Source organism: Perkinsus marinus, assembly GCF_000006405.1.
Source record: "Perkinsus marinus ATCC 50983 genomic scaffold scf_1104296934246, whole genome shotgun sequence".
NCBI lineage: Eukaryota > Perkinsozoa > Perkinsida > Perkinsidae > Perkinsus > Perkinsus marinus.
The window spans coordinates 181,120-208,750 of NW_003214886.1; the positions used below are offsets into that span (position 1 = coordinate 181,120).

The following is a 27,631-nucleotide window of genomic DNA, read 5'->3' on the forward strand; positions in this document are numbered from 1 at the left end:
ACGATTATGAAAATTTTCGGAAAAAAATCCAAAAATCCAGGGGAAAAATCCAGAAAAATGCCAAAAATTTCAAGACAAGTTCAAAAAATTTCTAGACGATTTTTTCCAATGAAATGCGTATTGCTGTTGCGTGTTACATAAGATCTCAGTTTTTTCTCCTCAAGGGCACCATCGGTGATCCTGTCTTCATATATTATCCCGAGCGAAAAAACTAAGCCTCAGTAGTCGAAAATTGGAAGGGGCGTTCTATTACAGAAGCTTATTACATATCTACTATCACGGGGATCTTTCGAAAAAAAACTACCGTAAAATCATCGAATTCTCCTCAACCATGCGCGAACTCAACCAACCAGAAAAACAAATCATTACACTATCGATCATCACTGAAGAGCGAGATGATCTCGACATGATATCAACAATAAGAACCTATCCCAAAATGCTATGGCCACAAATCAAATGTGTTCTATTCCGGAATAAATTTCCCCTCATAAAACGTTCTTCCCCTTCCCGTAGCCTACCCGCCCATTCTGTCGTTGCCGTCAAGATTGCAGTTGGCTTCCATCCCCGACGTTTTATTTTCCCCAATTCTCCATAATCGTTCCACTTCCGCGAGGATCTACCACCAACAACAAGAAGAAGAAGTAAACTTCATCACTGAATCTAAATACTCATTGAAAAATTTTTTCCATCGGAATTTCACCTCTTTTTATCAAGTGGCGCGACGTATGGGACGTATATGTTTCAACACCAGACTAATATGCGTTATTTTGAATATAGCAATATTCCGGAGTTTCCTTACTAATTATATGCGTATTAGGGCAGAAGTGTGCAGAATTTCCCAAAATTTCCTAAAATTTATCAGAATTTTCCACTTGTGCCGAGAGTGCCAAATTCCAACAAAAGTGAATAAAACCGATACACCACCCGTTTAAAACAACAATCATGACCCCACCTCTTCGAAAGTCTCCTTCGTAAAAGCATCGGGTAAATACACCGCATAATCGTTTTCCAACAGCTCCTCATGAAGCCTCGTCACAGCTTTCCTCGACAGGTGTTCAGAGGCAATCCCCGGCAGTTGACCCGAGGCTAGCTTCAGCTCTGCACGAACGATGTAGTCCGGGTGAATATGTGGGAATCTGAGAAGACACGAACGTTTTAAAGTGAAGAAAAGATGATTTTGAATCATCTTTTAATCGTGTGATGTAATCAGCGATGAGCTCTCATGACGTTTATGTAGATCAAAAATATTGAAAAAGCGGAATATTTTTCAAACGATTATATCCACACAAAACTCCCTACGGCACTTTTGCAATGAATGTGGCGAAAATCCGATGCCCATGTTCCCATCAGAGTAGTGTTGCTCTAAAAACGTCACTGCGCCACAAAATTCGAATACTCACTTCTCGATAGTTTCAGTTTCCAAAGAGGGTATCTCACAACTGATGGAGGGGGCCGTCGCTGATGTGGGACTGTCTGTCGGATCACGGAGCACGGTGTACCTAGCCAGGACTACTCCCCGAATGAACCTCCATAAACGGTCGAGAGCGAGTTGCAAGTAGGAGCGTTTTAACACGTGTTAAAACGTCCATACAAGACCTACCCTTTCTCTCGTCCGCACTCCCCCAACCTCTTCAATCCATACAATCTAGTATCTACCCTACTCGCCAGGACAAAGCCCGATACACCAAAGTTCGCTACGACGCCCTTCAACACCTGTACGGGGAAAAATTCCCGCTTCGCTTCGCTCCGCTAAACTCAAAATGACCTCAAACTTACTCCGCCTCGAGAAACGAGTGCTCCTTTGAAAGAACTTTCAGCTGCTTGAGCGAGCCGCTTCGAAGAAGCCAAAACCCACTTAGGAGATATACCACTCGATTTCACCTATTTAAAAATGCCCTCGTCAGGATTTGAACCCGAGACCTACCCTATCCAGTTCTCTACTAGTCTTAACAACAACTCCAATATCAACACCACTGAGCTCATTTCGATGGTTGATAGCATCCTCAACTCGATCGAATACAATTCCACCGCCACAGTTGGTTACATCCACACCAGGGGCATCCACATAGCATGCGATAGACCTATCAAGCTCGATATAGACTTCAACAACAAATACCATTGAATCGATCTCATAAGCATACGGCTCAATATGCACATGGTCAACTACATGTGTAGACCACAATATGCGAATTCTGAGAGCAAATTTTGAGAACTTCTCGTTGGTTTCTGAGCACTTCTACTCGAATTCATGAATAATGGTTATAGTTCTTCATTGTCATCCACACTCAGCCATGTGCATATATATTCCCACATTGATGATACGTACCGTAATTCATCCGAATCATCCGTCCACCCATCGTCAGAAGAAACCTTCGAGAGTGGCCCAAGGGGAGTACTTCCGAACTCGGCCAGAAAGATCTTCATATCGCTGCGAAATTGATTCGTCAATACATTCAATGTGAACCTAAGAAACCGTCTCCAAATATAGTGAAATAAGAAGAGACTCCCCAACAGGTTTTACGCTCCATCATTCAGCACAGCTCAATAGAGAGGCGTATAAGTGTCAGACCATCTCAAACACTGCAGACTTCAGCCCTCCCCCCCAAGACTCTCACAAGTCATTCTTAGCTGCCATAATAGCTTCTGTCTGAGCTTCAAAGTCTCCCAACCAGGCCCAGAACAAAGGGCTCACTGCCTCTCCTTGAGACGATAGAGCACGACGTAGGTGACGCATAGTGTACCTGCAGTTGTATATTTCTGGCTCAATTTTATTATATTATTTATTTGATTTTCACTCGCGATACTAAAAACACTGGGAGAATTATAGTTAATGGTGTTAATGTTAAAACGATGTTAATAATATATTTCTGATATACATGCTAGTGGAGTCTCACCCGTGATATGGAAAACACTAATGAAGTTATAATGGAGTTTCATCCGTGATATGAAAAACACTAGTGGAAAAACATTTCACGACTACTGCATATCACCGCGAATATCGCGTTTTTCACCGAGATTCATGCCACTCCGCAATTAAAATGAATTCAGATGAAATATAATCTATATGAAATCATTATAATGCTTGTGATTCTAACACTCCCACATGTACTCACAACGTGACAGCAACCTCCTCCACCGTGAGCTCCTTGTCACTGTCAGCCCACTCAACCATCACTCTCAAGCCAGCCCTCGCTGAGTCCGAGTCGGCAGCCTCTATAGCTGTACAAAAAGCGACTAGTATAGCGACTAGTAAACGCATATTCGATAATAATAACAATAACAAAGAACAACATAGAAAATCCCTTATCTGGAGTCAGCTGACAACACTGGTGTTTCACGCGTTTTACGTGAAGTGGCGTAATACTTCATGTGAAAAACACGTTAATCGCATCTTCATGCAATGAAAAAGCATCAGCTCATCAAGTTCTGATATCTGCTATCTGGTAACTCTTCAAATTCCTCCCATTCCTGTTTTTCGTAATTCAACTTCAGAATAATAATAAAAAATTCCTTCATAGCGCGAAAATCGCGTTTTTCACGTCAAGTATTACGCCACTTCACGTGAAACGGGTGAAAAATTATTATATATCATTTGTTCTGCGACCAGAAGCAAAACTCAGCCAAGAACCTCATTGACAAACTTATGTAATTTGATTCATTCAACTTATCCACAGCAGAGGAATCTCCATCCTTACCGAAGCCTCATCGTCGGACCATCCTAAAATTCCTACTTCAAACGATGGAGTTTCACCCGTTCTACGTGAAGTGGCGAGATACTCTGTGAAAAACGCGATATTCGCGGCCTGTAGCAGTCGCGAAATATATTTTTCACTAGTGTTTTTCATATCACTAGGGTCGTGAAACTCCAATGAATAAATTTTCAACACAAAACTGATGTTAGTATCAGAGAAAATTTGAAGTTTTCAATCGCTGTTTTTTCGTGGTTTCAATTTCCCAGCTACTATTGTAATTTCAATTGCATGTGCGAATATTGGAGTTTCACCCGTGATATAAAAAAAACACCAGTGAAAAGTATATTTCACGACTACTGCATAGCAAAAATATCACATTCTTCACAGAGTATTACGCCACTTCACGTAAAACGTTTGAAGCTTAATTCTTCAACAGCGATTCCACCACTACTAGAACTATTCCCAATTGCTACCGCCGCAAGTCAACACCAATAACGACGACATAAGGAGACTTCATTGGCATGAACAACATCATAGTGAGACTCCGTCATTGGTACTAAAATATGCCGGGCTCGAGAATTGAACCCGGGTCGTCAGGTAGACGAACCTGATCTTAACCAGATCACTGCGAAGTCAGTATGAGTGACACGACGTAGTTTATATGTAACGAAAAATGACATCGGCGGGAATAGATCCGCGATCCTCCGAGCTCAAGTCCGACCTGGACTGTTTCCTCCTGCCTTTTTTGGAGCTCTGTAACCAGCTGGCGCCTCAGCACCTTCTTTTCGCCATCAGTTAACTCCAACTTCGCATTGAGAACCTTCGATTGAAGATGATTTTACCCGGGTAAAAACATTACGATGATCCAAACACACAACAATGAATCAACATCAATAAACCTACAAGCCTCGGATCTTACCACCAAAAAAATAACCCGTAGTATAATCGTTGGGTGAAAAAATCCGTCATAAACGTTCACAACACATACCTCACGGTAAGACTGACCTGTATCATAGCACACAAGTCTGCAACGCAAGAGAATCTTATATCCAATCCTCGAGCCCGGAGATGACCAAGGAGATACCTGCAAATTGAAGCAGGCTGCTCATGTAACCGTTCGGCATTTAAACTGAGCGATATCAACCGGTTATACGGAACAAATCCCTCACTTTCTTATCAGAGCGTTCCGCTTCAACTACAGATTTTGTAACCTTGAGCCTCAGCTCAAACGAAACTTGCAATACAGACGATTCCAGACGAGCTCTCTCCTATACTGGAGTTTCACCCGTGATATGAAAAACGCTAGTGAAAAACATATTTCACGACTACTGCGTAGTGTGAATATCGCGTTTTTCACGAAGTTTTACACCAGTTCATGTAAAACGGGTGAAACTCCACTGACATCGACCTACTACTAAACTGATGTCGTTGAAAACCTGTGCTATCTACACGGCTCACTCTCCAGCCAATACGTGTGTCAACCATCACTCGGGAAGGGAAGTCCCGTGACGACTACTGTGCGTGCGTCTCTCGCACGCGATTGCGTGAAAAAAATTCTCGGCATATTCGGCCGATATTCACACATTGTTTAACATGGAGAATGTATCAATGTCATGTATATACACTAATAGTTTCCTCAGCTATATCGAACTGCCCAATCGTTCCATCAAACTCTGGTTATGATTACACTACTCTCCCAAAGGTTATGACAGGTTGCCTTGAAGATATGACAGATTCTCGACATTTATGAGTCAACAACAATCTCTTACTTTCGTCTGTCCTTAGGATGCTTCGCCAGGTTAGCATTGGTATTTTGCAATACTTCCCTCACTGACCACGTATGATGAGAGTCTGATTACATAGATCCCAGGTTCGATCCCTGCACCTTGCAATTCTACCCTCAACTTCGTCAACAGCGTGTGTGAACACAAACCTCTCCTCAGCCGTCGACATCGGCACAGAATCATCGTCCAGAATCACCTCTGCCGTTGTACCCACCTCTAAGAATTGGCAACAGCCAAAATTTGTACAATAAAAATCGCTTCGCTCCGCTAATCTGATTCCAGGTTACTACATGAAGTAATGAGTTCTGCTAGCATATAAACTAGCAACATCATCCGGGACCAATTATACACCACAATACAAGGTCGCAGGTTCGATCCCTGGTTGCGATAAAAACAAACATAACCACATTGTTATAACAACATACTCCAACAACGAGTTCATTACAAAACTCAGAGTCAATTCTGGAACCACAATCCTAGAATCGACTCCTAGCATAAATCAACACAGGCAAGTCCACTTGCTCCACTTGATCAATCTTGCATTTCCTCAACGCCCCTCCTCACCATGTCCTGCCTCCGCCTTATTCTCGAGCGTCTTTATTTTCTCCATCAAAACCTTATTGGCGCGAGTCAACCTCTTGCACATAGTCTCCCAGTCGACGCGGTCTGTGCAACGGATCTGACCCCACCATACGGACCCGTGCACCTCTTGGGTTCCCCAAGATTTAGTACAGAGCACGATCATTTCGCTCACGTCGTTATCACAGATTCTTGGTATCTCGGAATGACACTACTACAACACTTCGTCACAAGGTTGTAGATTTGAACCTCAGCGATAGAGTTTATTAATTTCTTCCAAACCATATTTCAATCCTCTGTTGTAGTCGATTTACCACTCGTAATATTTGTATTGGCGAATCAGCCTATTGTCTGATGTGTTTGATGTTATACTCAGCGATAAGAAGCAGAGAATTTACTACTGAACTAGAAGAGCTCACGATGGTGAATGATTCTAGAATATCCTTGGTTAAACTAAACTCTCAAATCTTCACGTAGGCTGAGAATAACAAATATCAAAAATTTTGATATTTCGTTAAAACCACGCGTTAAGCATTAAGCAAGAGAGTAAAATCTTAAAAAAATGTCAGTAAAAATTAATTTTTTACACGAAAATGTTGTAGATCAAACTAAAGATAATATTTCTTCCGCCCAATACTCACATTATTGACTAGCCTTGAACATCTCTGAGCGAATCGACAGGTCGCCACGCTCTCGTCAAACGCTTCCAAATTAACTGCCACATTAGCGACCATAACCGTCATGCAGTTACCCGCCAATGAATCTCGCAAAACCTGCAGAACAAAAATCGCTTCGCTCCGCTAGACATACCTGCTGTTACCGAAGTGAGCAACGAGTTCCGATAAGGGACATGGAACCGCTGACCGCTCGCCTTCAGTTGAAGACTGTTGATGACTTGCTCGAGGAAATGCAATGATCGATTTATGTACTTCGCTTCTTGCAGAACCTGTTAACTCTCCATTACTCGTGATCTTGCGTACGAAAGAACTGATAGATCCTTAATTGCTATGTTCTGTTATAATATATAACACGTTATATATGTGTTATATACCCCCGTCACGGGGGTATATAACACGGGCCCGGCCCCGTGTGAAAATCGACTAGCAGAAGCTCATACCAATATTTCGTGCTCATTTGAACCGCAAAACGCATAAGATCATGAGCGGTCTTGAACAGATACACTCAGCACGGGGGAAATCAAGAACGAACTGAGCTGAAGTACCCTGAGAATCGCCATCGATATGAGTTTGTGGTTCATACATACGGCAAAACACAACGTTGCTTGTGTACGCGTACGCGATAAGAATCACGCACGTGACGTTAAGTGTCGCCTCAACTTACAACACTTTGTTTGGTGTACCCGTACCATTTACGACTACACATATTATACGTGTGAGGTTATACAGGGCATATACGGCTCTTAGACTCCTCCACGATCATTCTATTACACCAATAACGATCTACTAGTCCTACATCAAACTAACATAATGATGATGACTTGTCTGATCTATATGGGCCACTCTTCGACACTTGTGTGTTAACACCGAAGGATGCAAGGGGATCACGGTCTCAAATTTTCTCGACACCATCGCGCTTCTTTGACGCTAGTTCCAAGAGCTGATTTCAAACCTCAGTATTCATTCCGCATTTTATCATTTCTATTCGCGAAATGATGCCGTTCCAAAATCAGTCCGACATTTCCGAAGGACTTCTTACGGCCGCATCTACATCGATTTCTGAACTTTTTCAAAATCAACAGTCGAGTCAGCTCCGTGCGTAAAACTACAAAAAGTGCCGTCACGCGCCACAAAATTCCTACTCAACACACAACTTCGAGATCAGGATGATACCTGTGAATTCAGGTTCTTTTTCCAAACTCGCTCGCTGCCCGCGAGGTCCACTAAATGCAGTTTCCATCGTCGCAATAGGTCAGTCCCGGGTTTTCCACAGGGAGTGTGCTGAAACCGAAATTTTCAACTTTACCATAAAAAAGGGAAAAAACTCGGCGTAAAAATGAACTCGAAACTACGAAATTCCATCATGTAACCATTTTCTATCCGAATAGTATCCAAATCAATCTTCGTTTTCTCCGGAGATTTTTAGTGACAAATTTCAGATATCAGCAACAACGGATCACAGAAATGTAATAGGAACGTATCGGCCTTCTTGACCATAACACTCTCCCTCATCGCTCACTTGCTCGACCTCTAGTGTAAACACTGTGTGACTCCTACTAGATGCCATATTAGCAGCTGTACTCGATACCATACGATTCACCTGACCACGTATCTTACGCACAGCCTAGATTCTCCACAGAATTGCAAGCAAATATGCAACGCTGTATGAGCAAGAAGAATTGCAAGCACTGCTATTAAATTATCCAACAGTAGTGCTTTCATTAATATGCGTGGCACTCAGGCAAGTTTCTACTTGGCAAATTGCGATAGACTTGATTCATAATGGCACGTTCTCTATTCGTATACATACACATAAATGTAGATGTATGAATTGCCAGAAAGCAACGCCCTCGGAAAGAGTGAGTGCAATCACCGAAAACACGCCGCTCCGACGTTCGTAATTTCTCGATCCGAGAATCTCGCACACTAAGCGTGCTAAGAGACGTAATGCTGGATATTAGGAAGATTGATGACGGTTCTATGCAAGCGGCCGAATACGATATTTCATAGGTTCATCACATCTCTGCCAATCGCACGGTGAAAGATTCCCAGAGAGGCTCACCAACGGAAAAGTGTGAGATACGGATAGGGCATGGCATAATTCTACTTATGATATAGTTCGCAAAATGATTGCTTAGCTTAGAGTGATTCGACGGTTTCGATGGATGGTTGATGACATTCTCGGGCAACAATATAGTCGCTTAAGTCAGCGACTGAATCTACGATACTGACACGTCGTTCTTAAGTAGATAGATGACGTTACAGATGGAGCGTTTGTCGTCGGTAGCATTACCGAACTTTAGCAGCGTCGTACGCGGTGATCAAGCTCCCCCACAATAACCGGGGGCACCCGACCATTGACGTGGCGTGCACGTATCATAGTGCCTCACTGTCTGCTCTCACCGTAGGGCCTTATCGTGAGACCCATCATCACAATTTCTCAATCGTTGAATCACGCGTTATACCATCGGCTAGTCTAGTCCCAAAGAAATACATTTCCTAACATGAACATATCTAATGCATCATCTTCAGTGAGCGTCGTATGCAATGAGAGGTTCCGCAACACAATCTCGCCGTTCTCATCTTCCAAAAGACTCACCTAAGCAGACACTTCTTCTACTACACAACTTCTGAACGAGACAGTTCTCGAAAGGAACTCATTATTCTATACAAGAGATCTATGATAGGAACATGCGTAGGTATGAAGATAATTTCATAGTGCGATGCTATCGATTCAGATGCTCCTCGCTACCTATCCAGCCTTGTAAACAACTATCGATGATAAAAAACCTCTGCTAGAAAGTATATTCACATCTATACTTTTCCTCCAAATCCAAGATATAGAGTGAATCTTGCGATCTTGTGCACTCTTACATTTCCTCAACGCATGGGATAGCTCACCTTCGGCCAGTGTTCGATAGGAGTTCTGGGATTGACGCTCTCACACAGGAGGTCGTACGCATTTTCATTGTACACTTCCAAGTAGCTCACCGAAACCTAAATCGAGAGAGTCTCAAATCGATCACGTGATCGATTATGCCATTTACATTAGTAACAGCTCCAGGAGTGGATCTTTGAAACCGCTCAACCGCTGCGAAAAGCTCTTCGATGCACCTCGGGATGATGCCCCTCTCGGCATAGCCCTCTCCACCACTCATAGTGTAGCTTAAACAACGACATCATGGATAGGGGAAAAGTTGAGGGAACGGCTTACGTCTTGCCGCTTCCTGTCTGCCCATAGCAAAAAATGCATCTGCACAAATTGATTGAAAATAAGGCAAATGACCTCTACCGAGGAACGAACCTCGATCGTACGAGAGAGAACCGAACACACTACCACTACGCCACTTACCCATTATGGCCCTCCATGCAACTGTTCAAGACAGGCAGTGCAACATGTTTGAATGCCTCCTCCTGGCTCACCTCCGAACCCATCACGCGATGGAACGGGAAAGTGTATCTGCGGTCAGAAGCAGAACTCAGTCAACTGACTTCCTTTTCCGAATTAATTATTTTACAAGCTGAACTTCATCAGAACAGACCACCCTAACATCCCTCGTTCAAAAACGATTAAAAAGCCCTAAAGAATCATCTGCTATTGTCAGCAAACTCCCATATCCACAAGTAGACGCAATTAGTATAACCTCGCTGTTTTCAATCAATACTTCCCCAGGCTATTCTCAGATCCTTCTTACCAAATTTCCACACAATCTCGAATATAATAGTCAATAAACTACGGCAACTAGTGAGGCTCCAACCCTTTTACGTGTCTCTTCCTGTTGCCACCTCCCGCGACGTTGTTCCTGGACTGCAATCTGGCAAGGATATACTCAGCCTAGTTCAACTACACTTTTCCAATGAATCACTCTCGACTCGATTCACCCTACCATAACTTTCACACCTACTGCATGAGTGATAACGCTCTATTTCAAGTGGTACAACTTCACGAAATTCCGCAAAAACGCGGATGAAACTGCCTTGTGCAGAAAACAGATAATTCGGACGAGCCCCACATCGGGATCGTCATATCGTGGAAACAATCGTAATTGTGTCACCGCCTTTTACCTTCCTCACACCTCATCCTAAGGAGTCCACCTAGACTTCTATTCGCACCACGATCCGGAGAGGTAGCGGCCATTAACCCATCTATGTCGTTGTCTCTAGTTACGATTTCGAAGCTGCAACGACAGCTTCAATGATCGAGCAACTTTATATATTGAATCGAAAAGGCGGATTTTCAGCACAATGAGTTCATGAATAAACACGAATACACATCCTGACGAATCGTCAGAATATCTTCTCAAAGAAAGGCGATTTCAAGCGCGCCTCCTCCTGGAGAAGAATCGCGATTTGCGTCCAATTCCCAACCTAAACCGCTCATCGCTCCGTAGACGAACTGGAATATAGCAACAACGATTCTCGGATACATTAAGCACATTAAGAGATTCGCATATATATCCGCTTGTGTTCATTCAGCCAATAAGTTCTCCAACTAATGTTTGATGATGGGACGATGAAGACGCTGTTCTGTTATATGTTGATAATTGTGCGTCTGCGTGCTACTTTTGCACGCAGACACAAGTTCTGGCACAGATCCTCTACCCATCGTACGTTGTTGAACAATTATACACGACTCAATGGTATAATTAGCCCGAAGGTGCTCACTGAAATCCCCTAGGCTCACGCCTGAGTCCACGTTCCGCTGGCACCCGAAGAGGTCTGAGCCTCGCAAACGTTCGTAAAGGCTTTCGCCGGAGTTCACTCGGGGAATGAGGTTCCTCAACCTAATCAAACACCATCGTTCTCCAGTACATCAATACCATTTTGTTACTACTACTCCTACTACTAACTATTACTACTATGGAAAGATCATCAACAGATTCTGGTAAGGATCCCGCTGCTGTCGACACCTCCACGCTAACTCCTGGAAAATTCGTCGGCATATCCACAGAGCCACTTGACCAATACGACCTCCCTATAACCAATATTAACTCAATCGCCCATGTGTGACAGAAGTTCGTAATGCATTCCCAACTACAAAGATTTGACCTCACACTCAGCTGAGTCAACCTTGTGAATGTCCCTATAAAGGTACGCTGATAACACCCTTGCCGCTCAGACCTGAAAAAAATGAAAGTGGTACCGTTACAACAGGTGATTTCGCGTGGTGCATACGTGCGTGCGTGCGTGTAGAATTAATTGAGTTAACTATCAAGCGTCGAAAGGCATCAGATGGATCAACCGAGTCCTCGATGTGCTAAGGCTCGGGAAAACGCGAAGAGCATTAGATAATGTGCATAAATCAGGGGAAGAAGTCTATCTCGCTGATCGAAGTTCGATCATAACCGGGGACTCGTATCAGGATAGAGTTTGGTGCGCGGTTCCAGATCGTTGGTCGTCAAAGAGCAATCATGAGGCATGAAACTTTCAACCGCGCGAACGACGACCGCAGTTCAAAATCATTGTATCTCTACAGCGACCAGTATTTCCCCACTTCCCAGTCAAAGAGTGCGGACTAAGTGAGCTCCGCCCCTTCCTCACGAAAAACAGTAACCACGGACGATGATGTCGAGGGAGTGCAGCGAGTCGCTGCAAAGTGACCAAAGTGTATGAGAACAGTGTACATCGTCAGTGGCGATGCCAGCGACTAATCCGTAAAAACAAAATAGTGAACTAGTATGCGCGTGTATGTTCGAGCGCTCGAGAGCGCATCTAGTTCAGCCACTGAACTCCAGCTCGCGCGGCTGAGTTTGATCCTCCGGCCGTTCAATAAACTTTGCTCTGTGCGATTCTGGAATCGTTTCTGAAAATAGATTTTGAAAATCGTTTCCGACTTGGCGTTTAATATACACGAATTTGAAATGTCAGAGACGATTTCAAAAACGATTGTACATTCCTTCCAACAAACACGATTTTGATCAACGATTTCAAAAGTAATCCCAGAAATGAGAAAAATGAATCCGCAGTGCGGGTGCGAACGCCCAGGATATGCGCATCTAAGACTGTCAGCCGTTTCAATGAACCACTATTGCAACTGGAGATTGAAGTTCCTCAATGAGGAATCCTCATCGCTTTGTTCGATGAGAGTCTCATCATGAGACTGAGTAATAGCCAAAAACCGCTCACTCCCGTGCGCTAGTCCAGAAAGGACTTTAATGGAGAAAGACGACGCATCGAGTTGGACGATACTGTCCTCTCTCCTCTCCCTCCGAGGAGAGAGCTTGTCAAGCGCAAAGCTGTCGATCAGCACCATGGGGAGTCTGCTCCCAAAAGATGGTGGAGAAAAATCTCTCACTTCCGTGTGACAGACTAGTACGGACTCTAATAAAGTAAGGTGTCGTATCGAGCCGGACGATCCTGTACTTCCACCGCTACAGTCGGGAAGAGGACTCACTAAGCATACTGCTGCTGATCAGCACGAGGAGGAGTCTGCTGCCAATAGTGACGGAAATTTGGTATCAGGTAACCAGCCACGGCATTTCATTATAGATCAGGAAGCTGAGCCCTGTGCCGCTCCTGTTACTGAGCAGTGCGCTCTCTATCCGAGCTTATGTGACCATCACTGGGAGCACCTACAGCCTCAGATACCATCGCCTGGCGTCTCGCGTTCAGGTTCCTCGGCGCATAGCCTCGAGACTTGCCGGTTTCTGTGATGAAATGGAGGGCGAAGCAACGATTCTTAGCCTAGAAGACCAATCTACCAGCAGCGGGTCCCAAGCACGAAGCTCCAGCAGCAGCGAGATGCTGAGCGACAGCAGAGAGTTCACCAAGCAGACGAGATGTTAGCGGATCTGAGCCTCCACAACCCACTAGACGACATCTCCTGGAAGAACATCTACTGCAAGAACCACCTCGCCAGCCGCTGGGTGCTCAAGCGATATTAAGAAGGCGTCCGTAGTGGGTCAGAGGTGACAAAGGAATCGCTGGTGCAGAATCATTCTGCCAGAATGTTAGCGACCTGCTAGAGGCGAATTCACGCAGTATGCGCCGATGGTGCACCGAGTATGAGCTCGATAGAGCCATAGCGGGAAGCAAGCGAGGGAAGATAGGGAGTCATTCAGTCCTATGCATGATACGGGTTGCGACAACTTCCGGGAGAAGCTGAAGAGCTTCATCGAAGATAACTCCCTGGGAGGTGCGGGAAAACCCAACCTCTCCATCCGGAGGACAACTGAGTGGGTGAATGAGGCCCTTGGGCTACAGAAAGATGGAACCTACTCGCAGCGAACAGTTGGGGACTGGATGCCCTTCCTCGGGTTCGACATCGTTCTCGTAAAGAAGACCTTGTATGTTGATGGCCACGTGAGGGAAGAACGTTTTGGGAAGCAGTTGGACAACCTAGTACCGAAGCTCCTCACTATAGATGACGTCGTCATCATGACGATACTGTGGACGTTCAACCCAACTTTGCGGCCGAGAAAATTTTGATATCGCAGGATGAGAAAATTCACCATAGAAATGACGTTCTACGTCGCTATTGGTCGGACAAGAGCTTCTCCAACCTGCTCACCAAGTCGCAGGGCAGGACGATAATGACTACTGACTTCTTGTCGGAGATTTACGGGTTCGTCAAGTACAACGCATGTGATCCCCTTGTACTAGGGGAAAAGACAGGCTCAGTAGTCGATGTCCCTACCGATGGGTATTACAATAGTAAGCGCTGTCAAGTTTATTTTCAAGAGTGTAGCGAGGCCGTTGAAGGGCTCACAGCTTCTGATGGTCAAAGGCTTCTTTCTAACTGATCGGAGTCCGATCCATTGCAAGTTTGCTGGAGACGCCCTTAATGCCCGAACGATGAATGTCAAGCCTGGTGGAGGGCAAGTTGCCTTAGGCAACCCAAGATGCGTGATATTTGGTCCTTATCGAACGAAAGTAGAAAGGCGCAGAGCATGGTATTCCCTTCTATCCCTCCAGTGTATCGCGGCCTCCCTAAGGGTCCACGGGAGGCTTGTAGAGAGAGATTTGGAGCAGAGGCCATCTCCGGGAAGCGACATGAGGATCTGGTGGGGCTGTTGTCGGCTTGCGAAGACTTCAAGAACCAGGCGACTATCCTTGAAGATCAGGCCGCAGAGAGGGGACGTAGTGATATTTGGCGTCAGGTTTCATCCGGAGCTGGCGGCGCCAGTTCCAAAGAAGGTCTCCAAAACTTTAGGATTATCGAAAAGATCCAAAGACAGAGTGGAGGGAGCCCAAGATGCTGAAGACCTTACAATCGAGTTGATTTGCAAGCACTTCAGTCGTGCTGATCCCGGATCAGTGATCCGAAGTCTTCGGATCAGCACGCGAGTATCTCGCACTCTATCGAGAAGGAAAATCACTGAATGAGATTGAGAAGCGGAAGCACAGAGGCGCAGCTCCGGGCCTTCGGTTGTCCCCCACCCGGTCACGCAAGGGAAAATATCCGAGAAATCGTTTAGGCTGATCTTTTCTTTTCAGCAACGCTTCTTATACTTCCTAAGCTTTTGGTTGGGTCAATTCAAATTCAACTTTCCAGATTCTGGTAGTCGTAGGATGCTGGAAGTTTCGCCTAGTACCACCACATCGGTGAATTTCACCAAATTCACAAATTTTTACAAATTTTTCAAAAATGGGAGAAAAAAATTTGTTTCCGTGAATTTCGTTTGTGATTTATTTTAACAATATAAGTGTTAGGAGAGCCTATATACAAAAGTTCAGCTCATTTTGAGCTTCGGGTAAAAAGTTATGCCGGTGACATGAAACGGACTCTATAGATTGCGCGTACTGTACACCTTCAGAGAACAGCGTTCAACCAGCGGCATGCGAATCTGATCCACTCCCAAAACAATTCAACCCGAACACTTAGCCCTTCAGGCACCACGGTTGGTGGTACCTGCAGGGCTAAGGCAAACAAGTGATATAAAAAGAGAAATAACTGAGGAGATCTTAGTAATGGCGTAGGTTGCGAAGTGACACGATGAAAGCCATGGGACAGGGAGACAGTAGCGTACACGATCATGCGTTCATGATCACGCCGTCTCAATTGCGTGTTACACACCTCCGAACCCCCCTTCTCCTTCCCTCGGTGTTAATTAATCTGAATTCTCTGAGAAAAACTGCACAGTCATAATTTTTGTTGTACCGAATTCATCAAGTGAGAGATTTTCAGTTCAGTGTAGTTCCTGGAAGTTGTTTGCGAGTCAGGTGACCTTCTGATAGAAGTTCACCAGTGACATGAGACTATTAAGAGTTGAAGCTATTGCCATTGCTCAACTGTTGAACTGCCGACTCGACTCGTCTGAGAATGAAGGTAGCCCATTCTTAGGATATTATCTATCTATCAATGATGCTCCTCGCGGCGAGGACCTTGCTTCCTTGCTGTCTAGCCTACTCTCTCGTGGTGGCAGGAGGTCTCTTGACGAACTCATCGTCGAGGCAATACGGTCTGCGCTCGCTCAATGACGTAGTTTACCGCAAATATAAGAAGGGGGATAACATGTCCCTCATTCCACTGATGTCACTCCGTTGTGACATCTTCCGCTGTTGGGTCGCGGTGACCAGCGGAGATCAGGTAAGGATTTTCTCAGCTTCTCAATCGTACGGTACGATCCGTACCCAAGGAGAGTAGCCATGTGTTCTAGCAAGTCTATACAAGTCTCAATCAAGCGGCATCTGTATCGCTGCTGAATTCTCTCTTCGTCCGGGTTGAACAAGAGCGTGATACGGGTCGATCGTGTCCATAATTTGTAACCAACACTAACCAGTTTCAACAGTCAGCCAGTAAAATCGTGATCGCGTCATTAGCGTTAGTCACAAATTGATTGACAGTCAATAGATCAGTGTTCCGACATCGCTTTTCAGAAAGTGGTTGGCGTGGTGGAGATGGTCATTCCTAAAGAATTCGTTTCTCGTTCTATCAAAGCGGCAATCAATCGTCACAGGTGGGTACAACTCACTGAGAAGAGGTTTGATGTTGGAGAGCTGATGTTCTGTGAATTTGTTCCTCCCAATTTTCCTTTTACAGGCCAGAACACAGCAAGAAGAAACCGGATAGAATCATTGGCTATATTCGCAATGTGCGCTGCAAAGCATCACCTGGCGGACATTCCTCCTACATTCAGGTACATGTTGCGGAATCTTGGAGAAACAAAGGAATCGGATCGAACCTCCTACCACACGTGTTCGAAGATGTGAGGCTAGCGGGAATCTCTCTTGAAAGAGTTGTTCTCGGATGGAAGCATTAAACATAGCTGCTATGTCATAGCATGCTCAGAGCATCAGTCGTTTGCTTTTCAGCTTCCTACAGACTATCCCAAGTGGGATGCCGTCTACTTGGTGGTGGAGTTTTCGAATAAGGCTGCGATTCATCTGTATGGAAAAACAGGATTTATCAAAATATTAGGTGAGTTTCTCTGTTTGACTCGGGGTCCATACTGCGGATCATACGTGATCATACTAAGAACATGCAGTACTTACACGGGACATGCTCTTGAGCAGATGATTAGCTTGCAAGTTTGCAATATGTCGGTAAGTCATTCCTAACGTCGCCATCCTTAGAAACTCCTGACAACTTTCTCGTCTACGCGCGCTACAACTTGAGCTAGCTCCTCCGAACTATGAGGCACCTATTTCAAGATGTCAATGGAAAAGTTTTGAGGATCGTAGGTTGTTGACTATCAGCGCTAGTCAATGGTCAGCAAACTTTTACTGATAACCGCTCATGGCCGGTATTCTGATTCAATTGTGCGGACCATCCATTTATTCTCTTTTCGTACCCGATATCCTTGCGTTCAATCATAATGAGCACGCGTGTTCGATACACGGTGCTTCGCAGCGAAACTTTAGCTCGGCCAGCAGGTCACCTCGGTTAGTGGCCGGTAGTCGCTTCCATTGCGCATAATAAGCGCATATTCTCATCATCCTGGGGTTCTCTATCTTAAACCTACTCCTGTTTTACGATCAACTAGCGCTTGTGGACAGCCGTATATTGTCAATCGATTCATCCTCGTAGGCGACGACTCTGTTGCAGCAACAGTGTTGCTGATCTGAGCTTGTGAAGCCTGTTGTCCACACATCGCCTCCTCACCAGGTTTATCTTGTTGTTGGTTGTCTCGGGCTCGGAGTGGCATTATTTCACTCTGTAAGTACGGCCATGCATCATGCATGACCTTACTTCCCACTTGGTAGTACTCGGGAAGATCTATGAATTCCGAGGCATCGAACGCGCAAATTAAGCCAAAATAAGGCTGATCCTCTCCTGAAAGTGCCTCATATGTCTTCAACCTTTTTCTCAATCTCTTTTTGTAAGCTGTTTGATGCCGAGCATTGGGTTCCCGACTCCGTTTTAGTGCCATTTTGTGTGAACAACAATTTTGCAGTCGGATCATTGCTCAAAAGTTATTCGGCCCATTTAGTTGTTATTGACGGGATAATCAGATCTCCATAGATTCTTGCCTAATTAAACGAGTGAGGACTGTACGCTCTTCAGAGGCAAGTCCCGAAGGTCTCACACTCTTCAGAGACAAGGTCGCTAATTTTAGTGACGTACATTACCTTGTAAACCAACGACCTAACTGTACAATATAATGAGAAGAATAAATGCTATAGACCGATTCAATCCTGGAAATACCATTAAGATAAGATTGAATTTCAATCCAAGCGAAAGTTTAACAAGTATACGAAGCACTGTTGGAGAGAAAAGTCAACCTCCAGACTCGGAGTTTGGAGTTTGAAACTCCAAAACGCGATCGAACAGACTCTTTCCGGAGCTTCGCTCCGATACAGCCGTCGAACGTACAGTTGTTTACAGTTCCTTGTGGTCGCCTGAGAGAGGGAGCTCACTACATCGTCAATCAGCTCGTTCAACAGACGAGATTTGCTGGGACTTCACCACACAAGAAGAGATCGCTGCTGAACTCGCTAGCGACTCGCTATAGTGCTCTCGGAGAGCAAAACTCACCTACAGGACACATCACTCCATGCCAGAGCACCAACGTCGCTGGTTGGGTTGCCCGAGTGCACTCGTCAATGACGACTGACCCAGTCTGACTGAGTCGAATGTGAGGTCGAACCTGGTCGAAAAATCCCGATTCTGAGTATTGTGTAAGATTGGGTTTTTTGTCGGCGACAACAATTTGTCGTCGACGAGGTCGTATTATATGTGCACGTGTACACGTGTAACAACGCTTAAATGCTCGGTCTCCCACTCCGCATGTAGCGGAGAGTAGACACTGGATAGTGCATTTCGGTCTTGCGCGCGTGGCGCAGCACCACGAGACCTTACGCAGTGAACGGGATCGATGCTGGACTTCATGCTCTCAGATCCAACACGTCACGAAATGGTATTCTGAATATACGAGGTTATGTCAGCATTACCAACTTGGTAATACCAAGTCGGTAAGGTACACAATCGAGATCCACGGTCGCTCGCGAGTGCGAACGTGCTGTCTCGGTAGGGCGTGCAATAGCGCTTCCTAGTCTCACTCAAGTCGAAGTGGAGTTCACAGTGAACTGTTCAGTGTATTAACCTGTACCAATGAGCATTAGCTTGTTCCTGCGCGCCACTGAGGGCATTCATGCAGTCCGCCCAGATACAGGGAGGTTTATACTCGAATCCTCAATTGTAACATACCAGGAACGAAAACGCACCGCGGCGGCAGTGTGAAGACAGTGTCATCCGCTCCAAGCCATGGAGTCCATGGAGCCAGATCATATTCCTCGTCACTGCTCGTGAATTGTCTGCTTTCTCCACCAGTGCCTTCAAAAGGATCTGCTGTGTCATATCTACGCTATACCCGTCATAGGCCCAATCGCTGTAGTAGCAATGATGAAGCGACCGTACCGCTAGAATGGAGCGGAACACGTTTTGGTTAGAGTGTCACAATCGTTGTATTCTCATCGACAAACTTTCAGATTGAGTCTTATTAGTGATGCCTTACACCTACGGCCTCCTTGTACTTGCCATTATGACCCAAGCGACCCTGGGACAATCTGAGGGATCTTTCCAGGTTACTGCGGACTACCCTGCGGGGTGTCATGGCGGGCCTGGTCCAGGGAGGGGAAGTGTTATAACCACTCTTATGGAGCCATCCTGCATTTACAGCAAGAAGGGCGTTACATCCGAAGGTGTGTATAAGAGGGCTGCCGGGATCATCCTTAAGACCAACAGACCTGGGTATTTTGGCAGTATGCATTTGAATTTCACCGTGTTCACAACGCCTGACAACAAGAGTGGTACCCTGGTGGAAACATATGGGTGGGCACACTTGAGCGTCGGTGATGAAACCAGGGACTTCTGGTGGAACCCTGCTCCGGGTGAGGATGCCTACGGCCCTGGGTCGCGTATCCATATCGCGACCATCGACTATGGTTATTTCCCTAAGTATAAGGTGAACATTTGGAACTCGTGGCATGCTCTAGAAGGTTCACCGGATTGCCAAATGTTACACTTGATCTCAAATCAGAGAGCCTCCTCTAATGTACATAATCCTTCATTCTCCACCGGACAGCAGATCCGGATAAGCAAGAAAGATGGTGGTTGGGACTTCCTGGTTGTGTACCAATTCCGTGATACTTCTCCACAGCTTGACGATTACACCAAGTATGTCATCCAGGGCAATCTCAAGGACATACCCAGGCTGTAGAGCTACTCAGCATTATGAATATGTGTCTTGCCGACGTGGTGGAGTTGGTGCATATCGTCTCCCTGACTCGATGCTGGTGCAGTACCCACTCTGCGTCCACTACAACATTCATATATTTTCTCACCTCTTCTCATCATTCTCAAATATCACGTTTATGCAGTACACAGGTGCTCGCTTTTCTACTACTCATCGCTGATGAGTCATCGGTACGCAGGCCTGCGCGTTGCTCTTCGCGATTTTCAAATTTTTTCACAAGCACACTCGTACGCCCGCTTCTACAGTTCGAAGAAGCACTGAGAAGTGAAGCGATTGCTGGGCTCTCACCGCCTTTCAACCATTTTGGGGGGCTTCTTATGGCATTCAACAAGGGCAAAACTCTATGCTTTCATATACTGTGAATGTTGTTGCGTCTCATGTGGAGAGAACTTAGTAACCCAGTAATGCTGAGTGCCGCTAAGTGAGTGCCACTCTTTACCAACGCTTAACCGGTAGTTCGAAACATCTCATCGTGCACTTTTGAGAGGGATCCTCTCTGGAAACTTACAGCCTGTAAGTTACAGGTTTACACGTCGCTATAGGATCTTCAAGACAAAAGTTGATTGTCAGTGCTTTCAGCTGTAGCAACTACCCAACTTGTTAGATTCGCTACCTATTAGCCAGTAGTTGAGCCCACCGAGAGGCAGCCGCGATACAATCATCGCGGTCGGAAACAATTAGGGTAAGCAAATGGTCATGACATATGAAATTTGATTCACGAGCAGACTTAAACACTAAACATGCCATGTTTAACATGGGAGTGCCAGGGAATGTGCCATGACCAACATAGAAGAATCACGAGTTCTATGACAGTACTCAATGGGTAGGACCCATCTTAGATACAGCGCGCATGTCAACTCATACTGGCGATCAGTGTCGCCTAGTTGTGATAATAAGAGATGCTATGTCCCGTAGCTTGTGTAGGATAGAGTGGTGCAAATAATGGTCTAGAGCGCGCTCGACTATGGCACTAGTTACCCTTAGCTGTGTTCTGGATCTGGATATACCTCATACTGTTGTTAATTTTCGATCGGTTCTGACTGTAGTTGTAAAGATCAATCGCACCCGGCCTGATCAAGCCTTTAATTACACCTGATGATGAACTGTCGTGATATAACTCAACCTCTCGAACACTCCGAAACTCGTTCACAGACCTGGAATCTCTAGTGAATCCAATATCGCCGTCCCAATTGGATTGGACTGCGCTGAAGAGAATAAGCTCTCTCTCGTTTCCCTGGAAAGCATCCACTGTATTGATACTGACTCGCCCGACGTTTTCATGAGGCAGACGATAATCAGACTATAACATTTCCTCAACTCATTATACTGACTCTCCTCTTTCTGCGCCTTATGTCCGCTGTACGGCACAACTATTCCAATGTCGCCCGGCTCCACCCCTGCCTCGACGGCCACCACCATCGCATCGATCACCGCCTTGGCCTTGGCTCGGTTGGGGACGCTCGTCCCTATTCTCGTCTCCCCACCACTCAATGCGTCAGTATTCACCAGACACGTCTGGATGCCGGACGCAGCAAGTATAATCCTGGGATTTTCGCCCGCTCTCCAGCGTCACTCTGAACTGGTGGTTGCTCCGTAAAACTAGATGTTGAAAAATTTGGCGATGCTGGCTGGATTCTTCGCTCTGCACCAAGCAAATGAAGTCAGACTTCATTTGCTTGATGTACAGCGAATGTGAGTTCGAACCAGGTCGAAAAATCCCGATTCTGCGTATCGTGTAAAATTGAGTTTCTATCAGCCACAACACTCTGTCGTCGACAAAGTCGTATTAGAAGTACACGTGTAGCGACACTTAGATGCTCAGTCTTCCACTCCGCGTGTAGCAGAGAATAGACAGTATAGTGTATTTCGGTCTGTGCGCGCGTGTCGCAGCGCCACGAAACTTACGCAGGGAAAAATTTGGACTAGGAAAGTTGGATGCTGATAAGATGGATCGGTGTTGGATGTTATGCTCTCAGACCTAACAAATCACAGAGTAGTATTCTGAATATACGTGGTTATCTCAGCATTACCAAGTCGGTAAGTTACACAATCGAGATCCACAGTCGCTCGCGAGTGCGAGCGTGTCGTCTCCGTAGAGCGTGCAATAGTGATTCCTAGTCTCACTCAAGTCGAAGTGGAGTTCACAGTGAACTGTTCACTGTATTAACCTGCACCAATAAGCATTAGCTTGTTCCTGCGCGCCACTGAGTGCATTCATGCAGTCCGCCCAGATACAGGGAGGTTTATACTCAAATCTTCAATTGTAACATACCAGGAACGAAAACGCACCGCGGCGGCAGTGTGAAGACAGTGTCATCCGCTCCAAGCCATGGAGTCCATGGAGCCAGTTCATATTCCTCGTCACTGAGCGCAGAATGTCTCCATCCTTGAGCAGCGCCGTCAAGAAGCTCCGCTTTGCCATGTAATATGGTCTAACCTTCGCTTAGCTATGCCAAATCTTAGGCAGTGATTATGTTGACGCGGTAGTACCGCTAGACTCTAGCGGCTAGAGCGAGGAGAAAACAGTGCTCATTCGGGTTTCCTTCGATCTTAGTGTTACAATCTTAGCGTTCAGTGCATTACAGTCTTCGATTTCTCTTCAACTAACTGTTCAGATTAATCCTCATTCGATATGCCATCTACCCACCGCTGTTTATCGTTGGGCACCCAGGATAACCTGGGGCCTAGAAACTACCAGGAGGCTAGTATCGGACCTCTTTCTTATACTATGCACTCCAAGTGGTGCCACATGAGCCTTCTGTTGTTTGTTATTGTGGTTCAGACGGCCCTGGGGCACCCGGAACCTTTCCACGTTAGTGCAGACTATCCAGCAGGTTGTCGTGGCGGACCTGGTCCAGGAGAGGAGAGTTCCATTATCAATCTTGTGGAATCGTCCTGCATCTACAACATGAGGGGTGTCACAGCCGATGGAGTTCAGAAAAAGGCTGCCGGGATCATTCTCAACTCGAACATGCCTGGAAGTTATGGCACTATGTATATAAACATCACCATTACCTCCCCGCCTGGCGAGCTGAGTGATATTCTAGTGGAGACGCATGGTCGGGTCAACATGGGTTTCGGTGATGAAAGCAGATACTTTTGGTGGAACCCAGCGGCTTCCGCTTCCCAAGGACGATTCTCCGGCAAAAAAGCTTCTTTCCATATAGAGGCTGTCGACTTTGCCTCTTTCCCTGATGACAAAGTCAACATTTGGAGCTCGTGGCATAATCTAACAGGTTTGGGTAGTTACCACGGGTTGACACTAATATCACTTGAAGAAGCCTCCTCCAATGTACCCACTGATTCCTCTAAGTTCTCCAGCCGGCAACTGATAAGAATTTTGAAGGAAAATAATCACTGGAGATTCGAGGTCGCATACTTTCTTTATGATGCTTCTCGTAAATACAGAGATTACAGCAACTCCCTCATCTACGCCGAACTGTTTGACAAGGTTTCTAGTCACTTAGCATCATGAATCTGTATCTCCAAGACACCTTGTCTTGCCGATGCGGTGAGGTCGATGAATATCGTCTTCCCGCTCCAGTGCTGGTGCCTTAAAAGCGGTGCGTCTGTACTACGAGAAGGATTCTCACTATAGGATCAATATGCTCATCAATTTTTCGCCTTTTCTCATCTTCTCAAATATTACGTTTATGCAGTACACTGTGTACCGTACACATGTGCTCGCTTTTCTACTACTCATCGGTATGCAGGCCTGCGCGTTGCTGTGCCGCACAGCCTGTGCCCAGTATCCAAATTTTTCACAAGCACACTCGTACGCCCTCTTTTGTAGTTCGAAATAGCACTGATAAGTGAAGCTATTGTTGGGCTCTCATCGCCTTTCAATGATTTTTGGATGGCTTCTTATGGGATTGAACAAGGCAAACGCTATGCTTTCATATCCTTGAATACTATGGATGCTGTTGCGTCTCATGAAAAGAGAACTTACTAACCCAGTAATGCTGAGTGTCGCTGAGTGAGTCGCACTCTTTACCAACGCTTAGACCCGGTCGTTCGAAACATCTCCTCATGAACCTCTCAGAGGGATCCTCTCTGAAGACTTTAATCTTCGTTGGTTCACCCTCAGTATTACAAGGAAACACGTCGCTATAGGATAGTCCGGACAAAAGTTGCTTGCCAGTGCTTTCAACTGTAGCAAATACCCAACTTGGTAGACTCGCCACCTATTAGCCAATAGTCGAGCCCACCGAGAGGCAGTCGCGATACAATGATCGCGGTCGGAAACAATTGGGGTAAGCAAATGATGATGACAAGTGAAATTTGATTCACGAGCAGACGTAAACACTACTTTCCCGAATTTGAGACGTCTTTCAGTCAATGGTCAGTTAGAGGAAACCGAATTGGATAGCGCGACGTGCTGGGAGGAACAATGCTCCTACTCCAATCTGACTGTCTGCATTGCATTTTCCTATCCTTTATACATGGTGGTAATTCTCATCTCTCTCGGTCGATCTATCACCGATGATGTCTATCTCGTGCGTGTTTATGCCGTGGACACAAGCTAGCTAGCTGAGCTAGTGGTCCAAAGGAGTTTGAATTAAACTGTTTGATGTACTTGATATGTGAACGTGTCTGAACCAGATGGAGTTTATCCGTGGAGTAGTGCGTCTCTTCTTTCAACCCAACCCACAGCCACCCTAGGCGAAGTTGGACGCTGAGTAACTCAATAAGTGAGCCTCAATTTTGTGGCCTTCGACAACGACATCTGATGGTCAAGCTGTCTCGGTCTATTGCTAGTATGGACATCGCTGAGCCTCGACTAAGATATCACAGCTCTGCTCAGCCACATTGTTCTATGCTTAGCGTAAGCAGTGCCAAGTTGAGCACTCATAGTCCATCAATCTATGCCATACCAGTTAGACGACGAAGTCGGGTTGTTCAATGAGATGACTCATCTTAGATGAGGAAGGTTTGGGTGGAGAATTGTTACCGTAGGCTAAGCCAACAAGAACAACCAAAATAATTTCCTTCAGAATTGCTCATAAATAATCACTGCTACAAGTGACCCTAGTCTAGAACACGCTGAACATATCATCGTACAACACAACCGCTAGACATGGCGTGCGCCATGATCAACATCATAGAGTGATCAGTTCTATGACACTACTCAATGCGTAGAACAAATCTTAGATACAGCACGCATGTCAGCTCAAACTGGCGAACAATCTCGCCGAGCTGTTATAATAAGAAATGCTATGTCCCGTAGCTTGTGTAGGATAGAGTGGTGCAAGTAGTGGTCTAGAGCGCGCTCGCCTATGGCACTAGTTACCCTTAGCTGCGTTCTGGATCTGGATCATATCTCATACTGTTGTTAATTTTCGATCGGTTCTAACTGTGACTGTAAAGATCTGTGAGGAAATATTGTACACAAGTGTCTCCTGTAATCTTAGATTCTTGTGATACTTGTCTCCCTTGCTAGCCCAGCGTATACTTCATGACTACTGTATTGATCATTAGTTAAGAACCACTTGTTTATAACTCTTGTTGAGTTATCTAATCCTAACAAGATCAATCGCACCCGGCCTGATCGAGCCTTCAATTACATCTGATAATGAACTGCCGCGAATAACGACTCGTGATATAACTCAACCTCTCCACCACTTCGAAACTCTTTCACAGAAACATATAATCGTGCACTGGTTCGTTTGAAAACATTGCTCTGTTTCGAGCCACTCTCACGACTCCGAACGATGTCCCGAGTCCACATGTCGCTGGGAAATATCCTAAAGGCCGGTTGCCTACCACTTCCTCGAGCTTCCACCGCGCCACGCCTCCACGGTCCGGCAGATCCGCTAGCTCCGTTTACAGCTGAATTCCTCAAGTATTCCGCCATTTCAACCATGCAGCCTGTGCTCTTCGCCCAATGAACCCAACGAGCCCAGTCCCCTTCGGTATCAGCAGACAGGGTCTTCACATCTCCGAAAACAACCAAGCTCCGCTTAGCTCTAGTGAGCACCACGTTCATTCTCCTGGGATCTCCAGTAAAACCAATATCGCCGTCCCGATTGGATCGGACTGCGCTGAAGAGAATAAGCTCTCTCTCGCTTCCCTGGCAAGCATCCACCGTATTGATACTGATTCGCTCGACGCTCTCACGAGGCAGGCGATAATCAGACTCTAACATTCTCTCTTTCTGCGTCTTTTGTCCGCTGTACGGCACAACTATACCAATGTCGCCCGGCTCCACCCCTGCCTTGACGGCCACCACCATCGCATCGATCACCGCCTTGGCCTCGGCTCGGTTGGAGAAGCTCGTCCCCACTCTCGTCTCTCCACCACTCAATGCGTCAATATTCACCAGACACACCTGGACGCCGGACGCAGGCCAGTATAATCCTGGGATTTTCGCCCGCTCTCCGACTTCACTGTGAAGTCGGCCTTCGTAAAAATTGATATTAGAAAACTCAGCGATGCTGGGGTGCATTCTCCGTTGTACGTCAAGCAAATGAAGTCTGCCACCAGACTCCAAAACACGCTCGAACAGACTCTTTCCCAAGCCTCGCTCCGATGCAGCTGTCGAACATATAGTTGCCGACAGTTGCTTGTGGTCACCTGATAGGGAAGCAATTCTACCGCCAATCAGCTCATTCAGCAGATGAGATGTTCTGGGACCTCATCACGTGCAAAGAGATCGCTGTTGAACTCGCTAGCAAGGGCAAAACTCACCTAATAGAACACAGCGTTTGGCACCCCGTGTCAGAGGCACCAACGTCGCTGGTTCAGTCGCTTGAGTGCACTCGTCAATGACGACTGAGTCGAAAGTAAGACCGTCGAGCATTTGATGACCGCTCCCGATGCATGTCGCCACCAGCACTGGAAACCTAGTATATACAATCGAGAGCACATAGCAAGTGTGATGATACAGAGTGGAGCCGAACATTTCCGAGCGACATCAGTAGAAATTTTCCTAACCTGTTCACGGCAATCTTGTCCATCTGTGCCCGCAAACCCGGCAAGCGGCGGAATTGACCGAGCTCCACAGCTCTTTTATATTCCTTCACTATCGGATGGCCTGAGAAAAGAGAAAAGAATCAGAACTCTCAAGAGCTGACTGAGTATGATGATAGGAAGTTTCTATCATCATACTCAGTTCCTATTAGGAACCAATTACTCCAACGTGGAGGAATAGTCAATTCAAACGCGACAAGAAAATGCGCAAAGTAGCAAAACATGCTCCGCTTTCTCCGTTCACTATGCAATTATTTGTCATCAAACCCGAAGAAGATGACTCTATTTGAATT

The 27,631-nt window shown here is 45.8% G+C and overlaps 5 protein-coding genes across 5 annotated transcripts in view; 1 reads left to right on the forward strand and 4 right to left on the reverse strand.

Annotated features, from left to right (window-relative positions):
• Pmar_PMAR004743 (hypothetical protein) overlaps window positions 1–3,275 on the reverse strand; it is a gene marked incomplete at its 3' end in the record, with an annotated part of 4,238 nt that extends 963 nt beyond the window's left edge. Inside the window, exons 1-9 of the mRNA XM_002785049.1 lie at window positions 3,114–3,275; window positions 2,616–2,741; window positions 2,327–2,464; window positions 1,925–2,081; window positions 1,777–1,881; window positions 1,601–1,713; window positions 1,401–1,499; window positions 953–1,136; window positions 519–616 (exon numbers count right to left, since the gene is read on the reverse strand). Of these exons, the coding sequence (XP_002785095.1) occupies window positions 519–616; window positions 953–1,136; window positions 1,401–1,499; window positions 1,601–1,713; window positions 1,777–1,881; window positions 1,925–2,081; window positions 2,327–2,464; window positions 2,616–2,741; window positions 3,114–3,259 (1,166 nt within the window). The remainder of the gene's footprint in view (window positions 1–518; window positions 617–952; window positions 1,137–1,400; window positions 1,500–1,600; window positions 1,714–1,776; window positions 1,882–1,924; window positions 2,082–2,326; window positions 2,465–2,615; window positions 2,742–3,113) is intronic.
• Window positions 3,276–4,248: 973 nt separating this feature from the next.
• Window positions 4,249–13,997, reverse strand: Pmar_PMAR004744 (krp3, putative; the record flags this gene model as incomplete). Its single annotated transcript, XM_002785050.1, has 16 exons — window positions 4,249–4,299; window positions 4,414–4,512; window positions 4,698–4,776; window positions 5,462–5,543; window positions 6,041–6,155; window positions 6,697–6,828; window positions 6,876–7,001; window positions 7,906–8,013; window positions 9,634–9,729; window positions 9,789–9,897; window positions 9,947–9,985; window positions 10,085–10,192; window positions 10,491–10,547; window positions 11,398–11,516; window positions 11,787–11,853; window positions 13,951–13,997. 16 exons carry the CDS (start codon window positions 13,995–13,997, stop codon window positions 4,249–4,251), a joined length of 1,434 nt encoding a protein of 477 aa, XP_002785096.1.
• A 5,622-nt stretch (window positions 13,998–19,619) lies between these two features.
• Pmar_PMAR004745 (hypothetical protein) lies at window positions 19,620–20,333 on the forward strand (the record flags this gene model as incomplete). Its single annotated transcript, XM_002785051.1, has 1 exon — window positions 19,620–20,333. One exon carries the CDS (start codon window positions 19,620–19,622, stop codon window positions 20,331–20,333), a length of 714 nt encoding a protein of 237 aa, XP_002785097.1.
• Window positions 20,334–21,519: 1,186 nt separating this feature from the next.
• On the reverse strand, window positions 21,520–21,835 carry Pmar_PMAR004746 (hypothetical protein; the record flags this gene model as incomplete). The annotated part of the gene is made up of 1 exon (XM_002785052.1): window positions 21,520–21,835. A coding segment is annotated over one exon (316 nt), but the record flags the coding sequence as incomplete, so codon positions are not given.
• Window positions 21,836–25,246: 3,411 nt separating this feature from the next.
• The window catches only part of Pmar_PMAR004747 (conserved hypothetical protein), a gene marked incomplete at both ends in the record, with an annotated part of 4,361 nt that continues 1,976 nt past the window's right edge, over window positions 25,247–27,631 (reverse strand). The window contains 4 exons of the mRNA XM_002785053.1: window positions 25,247–25,326; window positions 26,133–26,942; window positions 27,057–27,211; window positions 27,303–27,402. Coding sequence (XP_002785099.1) covers window positions 25,247–25,326; window positions 26,133–26,942; window positions 27,057–27,211; window positions 27,303–27,402 — 1,145 coding nt within the window. The remainder of the gene's footprint in view (window positions 25,327–26,132; window positions 26,943–27,056; window positions 27,212–27,302; window positions 27,403–27,631) is intronic.